This window comes from Pinus tabuliformis, chromosome 4_2, assembly GCF_031772625.1.
Source record: "Pinus tabuliformis cultivar Carrire ecotype Pingquan chromosome 4_2, CPIR1, whole genome shotgun sequence".
NCBI lineage: Eukaryota > Viridiplantae > Streptophyta > Pinopsida > Pinales > Pinaceae > Pinus > Pinus tabuliformis.
The window spans coordinates 1,033,825,472-1,033,833,976 of NC_142304.1; the positions used below are offsets into that span (position 1 = coordinate 1,033,825,472).

The window sequence follows — 8,505 nt, forward strand, 5'->3', positions numbered from 1 at the left end:
ATGATATTATACATGCTGGTCACAAAACTGATGCACTGGTGGAGAAATCTATGGAAGTTAAAAGACCCTCCGCGCACCAAATTATTGATGTGGAACATTATAATGGATAAAACACCTATTGGAGCAAACCTCAGGAAACGGGCTTTCCCAGGCCCGACTTGGTGTGTTTTATGGCATGCAGAGGAGGAATCGAACCACCATTTATTCCTCTATTGCCCCACAACCCAGCTTCTTTGTTCTCATGTCCAGCACACACTAAGTATCTTGCATACCTGGAGTGGGCACGATATCCCAAATGCTTGGGAAAGGTGGTGGGAATTTGCAACTGATCCGAGAGCTAGGAACCTGTCGCTTCTGGTCAACTGGCACATATGGATGTGCCGCAATAACATTCTTTTTAGGGGTCGGAATATAGTCTGGACACTGATTCCACCAAAAATCTGTATGAGCTATGGGGAAATCTCGACAGAAGAACAAGCTTTTAGACCCCGGAACATCACACAGGAACTGATCGACAAAGCACACCCCTGGGCCTACTTCGATGGTGTTGCACAAGTACAGGGATGTGGTGGAGGCATAATACTTCATTTATTTGATACACATTACTTTCACATTTGCATGGGGTTGGGAGTGGGTACAAATAATTATGTAGAGCTGATTTCACTCCGACACCTTTTATATTTTGCAATACTCAAACAGTGCAGACACATACAAATTTTTGGAGATTCCAAAATAGTCATAAATTGGTTCAACAACACAACATCATGCCATGCATATACTCTCAGAACTATTTTGGATGATATTATTTTTCTCAAAACACATTTTGTTCATATCTCATGCACTCATATTTACAGGGAGCGTAATGAAGGTGCGGACAAGCTATCGAAAGAGGCAACACATCATCCTCGAGGAGAATGGATGATCACAGAGCACACACCTGAGTGGACCTATCAGTTCTTCCACAGACCATATATGGATCAGGAACTACGGAGGGCAGACAGGCCCTAATATCAACAGTCTTTTACTGTGTTTCTTTTTTGTAATTATCACTTTTTGGCAACAGAACAACAAACACCATTGGTGAATTTTTGAATATGTAATTTTTTGTATATGAACAGTAGCTAGCCACTAGTACACCCAACACAGGGTCTTTTTGTAGAACTTATAGTTCAACTCCACACAGCTGACTATGGTCACAGTACTTGCATATGCCTATAGCATTTACAGCATGTAGTTTTCAACAAATTAATGGAAATTACGATACTTTCTCCCTAGGAAAAAAAATAAAAATAAAAAATAAATAAAATTATATTGTTTAATATAAATATTGAAATATTTTAGAAACACAAATACTTTTTAATTTATTAATTTAAATATTATAATCAAACATCATGTAATATTAATAATATTATTTTTACATGTGATTTGTCAATTCCATTAATATATATATATATATATATATATATAATTAATCTTATGATTTGTACTTCATAACTAAAAATGACTTTATATTAATTATATAAAAACACATCTAATCCCAAAATATTTTAACAAAAAGAACAGAAAGTACCTCAACTGATGGTTGAGCAAGCCAAGAATGCTCAACTCAAAGTCCTTTCACACAACAGTGGATATGGGAGGAGTATTTATATATAGACCGCTCTAGTTTTTTTTTGTATAAGCGTAATTTGTCTATTAAATATAGGTTAACATTTTGCCAGCCAAATATAAATATTTTTTTTAGTTAAAATTTTTGGCAGTTAATATAGGTAATTAGTATAAAAAAAAATCAGTTAAAATTTTATGTAATTTTCTTCTGAGACAGTCAAGACCTTTAATTAAAATAATAAAAACAAATATTAAAATAACAAAAACCATCCAATTTCACTAATTTTCCAGATTTGAAATTCCTGCCCTGACTCTAACATGTTGTCTGCCATCAAACACATATATACAGTGAGAGTCTATCGTGTTGTCTAGCATTCTAGTGGTTCTACTGTTATGGCAACGTAGAAGTTACTGTTGGGTTTCTCCTGTATGCAGGCCCTCTAAAAACACCTGGCTCTATTGCAGGTTTCCCAAGAATCTCCCATGAAACAGGGAGAGAATACTGTATGAAGAATCAAAATAGAAATAGACATTCGTGAAAACGTGGCCCCTGCCTAGGGCACCAGTAACAGTTCTGATTTCTAATCAAGCGATCAGGTGCACAATGTGTGCTAGGGTTAGAGCTCGAGAAGAATGTGAAGGGGTCTTTGTCTTAGCATCAGGTAAAACACAGATCGGAAGGGCCGTAAGACCTCAGAGTGGTAACGGTGCTGACAAATGCACAGAAAAGGTAGGGATTGCAGAGAACCATTATAAAAGAATTACTAAGGCGGTAGTCTATAATTTTATCAGGGAAATAATGGAAATTTTTGCATATTTTAAAAGAATTGAGTGTGAGACTTTGTTATTTTCACAATTTGCATTGGAGTTATAAGAAGATTTACATAAATCAATAGTTGGAATTTTCAAAGGTTTAACAAGTTAAGGAGCATATCAATCAAGCAGTAGTGTTTAGATATGTTAGAAACCTAGTTGAATTATCTGAAAGTTATATGATTGCAATCAAGGAATAACCACATCAAGAATTAAACAAGAGACAAATGATATTGGTTATTGAACTTGTCTAAATCATATTGGTATCGAATTATTAAGTACCGCTAAATGGGTAAACTAGAGGGAAAAATTGACAAAAATAAAATATATTCATTGAAATAGAGGAACCCTTGTGATATTTGTTAATAGATAGAATTTTCCTTATTGGAATTAAAATTAAATCCTGGATGATTGAGTTAGGGCACGGATAACAGATCCACTCAAAACCAAGTGTTCAAATTAGTATGCATTGAATCCAAAATAGGTCTTATAAGGGGAAATGTCACTGACACACACATGCTACAAAGTCACTCTCGATGACCCGATGAGTTTGTAGCACGCTAGAGGATGTGCTTAATAATGTCCATCCTCTCTGAATAAACTTGTTATTAATTTTGGTGTGAACAAACTAAATTATGATCTAGAATGCAACCTCTGCAATAGGGGATGGATGAAGACCACTGACGCATCTAAGGGTTTTGCAAGGTTTTGGCTAGTGAAGTTATAAATATGAGTTACTAGACCTAAGTTTGACTTGTCAAGTCGTGAATAGTGATGATAGAGGCTGAACTAGTTGAATATTCAACCAATCGTGTAGAGGGTAAACCAATATAGGAAACACATCAATTTAGACTATATAGAACTCCACTTGGAACAAAGAGGAAAAGGTTGAAGGGGTCACTCCCACCTAATTAGACTAAGGGTCAATCGACCTAGACAACACCTTAATTCCAACGACATGACATTCTACTTGGAACAAAGAAGAGGAGGTTGAAGGGTCACTCCCACTGGAGGACATGTTGGACATTCTAGGAGAATTGGCTCAGGGGTTAGCCATAGGTGGCACCTAAAATGGATTGTGGATAGAGTTTAGTGTGAAAAATAAAAAGCATCCCAAGAGCTTTAATAACACATTTGTTATCCAACCAATGGTGTTTGAGGATTTTGATTTGGTAGATATTCAATAGGTTGTGTAGTGCCCACTCTAGTTTCCTGACCCTAATATGACATTATCTTAGATACTTTAGTCTATGAGGAACTCAGGTTAAGGATCCAGAAACATGACTCTATTATTAGTGAATGTGATGGTTATGGATGTTCTCTATTAATATTATGATTACGATAGAATTAATGGTTATGTGTACTCTATATTGATATCACGATGGTGATAGTAGTAAAGGATAGACATGTTTTCTATTGATGTTATAATGATGATAGCTTTGATCTATATGTATGGTTCCATTAATGTTATGATGATGCTAGCCATGATGGAGGTATCCCCTATGTTAGCTACTTACATTAGTTCTGGTTCACAATGAACAATGATGTGAATGACCAGGTGATGGTAATAATGCTATTATGACAATGACTAACACTGAGAAACCCGGTTACTGATTATTATTGAGTATGGCAGGAAACCACCAGAGGCACTCGCATATGACGAGTTGATGACACCTGGTTTGATGAAAATTTATATTATTTTATCTTTGAAATTCTAAGTCGATTTTGAAACCTACTATATATGTTTATCTATATTCTGATGATATGTTAATGGTTGCAGGCATAGATTAGTTGTTTGGCTGAATGACTCACATATGGGTGATGGGGCTGTACAAGTGGATGGAACTACATGGGAGGGGTGGGACAGTGTCCCTAATCTCACCCACTAGCACTCCCACCGTGACTTGGGCTGGAAGGATTGAAACACCTTCGCCTTGAAGATCACGATGCCAGGAGGGCAGGTCCCAAAGTTGGGTCGCCAATGAGGATTTTACCGGGGGGCGCGCATCAAGGCGGATTCCTTGATCCCCGACACCATTAGTCTTACTACAGTAGGCAACATAAGAGACGATAGCGGTCTATGACGTTGCACCTATACTTTCCCCTCGCAGTCACTAAATGCTTGAAGGGCAAGTGGCGTGGCACCCTTGGAAATTCAAGGGAATTTATTAAAGGGCACGACCAACTTGGCACCCTTGGCATCACAAATAAAATGTTAGGCGTGGCACCCTTGGAACTTCAAGGGAATTTCTTGAAGGGCACGACCAACTTTGCACCCTTGGCATCACAAATAAATTGTTAGGCGTAGCACCCTTGGAGCTTCAAGGGAAGTTCTTGAAGGGCACGACCAAACTTGGCACCTTGGAATCATTAAAAATAAATTAATTAATAAATATAATCAAGAAATGAAAACTAGGTAAATTTACATCAAGGGTAAATGATGTTAGAAACCGAGGTAATTAAATCAATAATAAAACTTGGGTTAAGATGATCATAGGAAGAAATAAAATATTTTATCTTAAAAACTCTACTCTCCCCATGTTGGAAAATATTAGGTAGATTATGTAGTTTAATTAGGTAAAAAGGGGAAAGAGGGACATAAATGTAAGGATAAAGATTAATCCTAAAATAGTTAAACCTAATTAAGAGAAGAGGATGGTGAATTAAAATAAGATTAATAAATTAAATTTTAGAGAAATGTAGAGAACCTCCATGTGGCAACAATCAACATAAGAATATCCATCTAAGTCATAACTTGAGTTAAATTAGGGAGTAGGGGATCAAATCTTGACTCATTAATTGACTTTAGTAAGGAACACAAATTAAGGAGTAAAAAGGGAGATCAAGAGACAACTAGGAGAAGAAATAGGAATCTTGTTGAGGTGAGGAAAAATATTATTCTTAAATTAAAATTTAAGTAAATAATTTTGGAGATCCTTGATGAGAGAGTGACACATGGGTGGGTGAATAATCAAACAATTGAATTATCAAAAATAATTAATTATGCATGACATGCCAAGTGTCACCTATGAGGACTCCTATAAAAGAAGGGGCAAGCCATGGGAGAAGGGACTTTTGGGAACCCTATTGTTGGTTGGATGAGACTATGTCAGAGCAGTGATTACGATACTATAGTGAGTTTGGTGAGGTAGAGGATTTTAGAGAGGGGACTCTTGAGCCAAGGAGTGCTCTCCTCTACCAGCTATTGCATTCCTCCATTGTACAACCCATTGTAGCTCGAGGGTCCGCGGGGAAGAAGAGTACCCAAGGAGTAGGCTGGGAGGTTAACCAGTGGGTCATTACATTCGGTTCAAGTACGTCGTCATTCACACTCGGAGGTGGCCGACAACAAGGGAAGACCAGTAACTGCAATTCAAGTGGAGTCTCGTCTTCTAGTGAATGGTACATATGTGTTACAATATTCTTTTGTATGATTTCTTTATGGCCTTAGTTAAATATATGTAAATTTTATGATATGTTCAGCGAAATGAAAATTTAGGGATGTGTTAGATGTTGTTGAATTGAGGCTTCTGTGATCCATAATATTTATGAGTAGAACTTCGGCGTAAATCACATAAAGAGAGATATTTGTCGACGCATTTCGAACCAACCAGTGTGGCTCATCGTCAGGACAAGTTGGTCATCTAACTTGTCCTGACGATGAGCCACACTGGTTGGTTCGAAACGCGTCGACAAATGTCTCTCTTTATGTGATTTACGCCGAAGTTCTACTTATAAGTGTTAGATGTTGCTGAATAAATTTGAATTCCTAGTCTTTTTCTCTTCTGGTTGTATTTTATTGGTATTTATTTTAATATATATATATATATATATATAGTTTAGTCATTAAGTAAGATGGGGCCCCTCCTTGAGCCTTGATGGGGCCCCACCTTGAGCCTTGAGGGGGTCTCCTGAAACGGGTCCCCCATCACCCCACCTTCCAACCAAACATCCCCAACCCCTTCGGCCCCTTCGACCCCGCCCTAGGCTTATCTTTTTTTAATACTTGCCAGTTCTTCAACCCATACTTAGCCCAAGGGGTCTAGGGGCCGAAGGGCCGGGGTGGGCCTCAGGCTAAGTATGGGTTGAAGAAATGGAAAATATTAAAAAAAGATAAGCCTAGGGCGGGGTCGAAGGGGCCGAAGGGGTTGGGGATGTTTGGTTGGAAGGTGGGGTGATGGGGGATCCGTTTCAGGAGACCCCCTCAAGGCTCAAGGTGGGGCCCCATCAAGGCTCAAGGAGGGGCCCCATCTTACTTAATGATGCAGGATTGGCCAAATCAATGCACAGAGGGTGCCATTCTAGGGCCCGATCTCTATGGCATGCACATATCATAACATGTTGATTGTTGAAAGAGCTCTTAACCACTATATCATGTTGGAGAAAAAGATAGGACTTGAATTTTGGAAAATCACAACTTTGTAAATCTCATTTAAATCTTGCAGAGGATGCTTTGTTTTGTGGGATTTACAAAATTTATAAGATAAATATTAGAGAAGATTAAATTGGCAAATTTGATTTCCTTACCAATTTAACTTCCTAATGAATAATGCAGCTAAAATCTTCCAGTTGATTATAGATGACAAATTTGTCATCAAAAAATAATGGTGTACCAGCAATATCAGAGGCCATTAATAATGTTAGTCCAACTTTATATATTTTCAACCATCAAAGGGAGATAAGAGAGATTCCGAGAGGTTGGGGGAAGGCCAAAACCAACTCATTACTACATATGGCCAAAAAGTGATATTTCACCTAGTCGATGGAAGCAGCAAAACTTCACATATATGCATTCTAAATGCTTTCTTGTATCAATTATTACTTAATGCTAGCCTGGACAAGAAAGCTGATAATAAAATATATTTTTCTCGTATCACCTATCTTTGATACTTTCCTCTGAAGAGGCCTTCATATAGAAGTTCCATGCTAACATTGCAACACCTATTGTTGGTTCCAACTTTGGCCGAATTGGAAGCACGCCTGGAAAGTCTTTGGAAATACAACTAATTACTTCTTCACCTATGTCCCATCCCTCATTGGTCTCAAGGACACCACCAACCATAACAAGTGGAAAAGACTCCAATCCATCTTTCCCACTCAAACCCAGTCTCTGGACAACAGCTTTTACGCTGGCAGCAAGCTCTTGAACAGTAATGAGAAAAATATTTTGTGCCACTTTATCACCTGCTCCTGCACAAGCCTTTACCACAGGAGCAAGTGCAGCTATGCGGGCCCAAGAAGGATCTGCATAAGTCCATCCAATGACTTCATCTGGTGAGTGAATTTGGAGCTTCTGTAGAATTGCAGAAGTGAGACTTGTGGGAGGCCCCCGTCCATCATGAGCTTTTACTACTGCTGTTAAAGCTTGAGCAACAATCCCATAAAGTTAAATTGATTAATGATGTTTTAGTTGTCTTTCATAATTCTTAACTAATGAGCTTTTGAAATGTGTCTAAATGATATTTCAAACATTTAGTCGAATGGATTAGGAAATTCAGGTTCTACTTCAATCAATATTGGTTTCCACATACAGGTATTTCTCAGAGATTATTTTCTTCACATATATATTTAAATTATAACTCTGTGCAATGCATTTTTGTTTTTGTTTTTCTCAATCCAAAAATGGAGAGACCAAATTGAACATTGAGTATCCAATCAATTATATTTGCAACTGTACCTTCAATTTCTCTCAATTTTCAAGCAGAATTCTTTTTAAAGGGACTTACTGGAATACCACCCTTACTGGAATATCAGCTAAATTTAAGACAAATAGAAACTTCAAAGCAATATCTAAACATGCAATTTTATAATACTTTAAGTAGCATATTGTTCCTTTCTTCAGTCCATTCTCTTTTATCTTCTTAGACATCTTCCAAACGGTTGAACAATATTTTGACCCTACATTTGCCTATTCATTGGATATACTCCATGTAAATTTTTTAGGATATCAAACAGTGCACAAACATTTTGTGATATATCTGAATAAATAAATGATAGTTACAGCATGTGTAGAATATATATATATATATATATATATATAGAACTGCTAAAGCTACAGAATCAGAGACTCTGTTTAGGGTGGTA

General features: G+C 37.3%; 1 protein-coding gene across 1 annotated transcript; it reads right to left on the reverse strand.

The window, feature by feature from the left end:
- Nucleotides 1-7,294: 7,294 nt before the first annotated feature.
- Nucleotides 7,295-7,804, reverse strand: LOC149173147 (uncharacterized; the record flags this gene model as incomplete). The annotated part of the gene is made up of 1 exon (XM_089426593.1): nt 7,295-7,804. A coding segment is annotated over one exon (510 nt), but the record flags the coding sequence as incomplete, so codon positions are not given.
- Between the last annotated feature and the right edge of the window lie 701 nt (nt 7,805-8,505).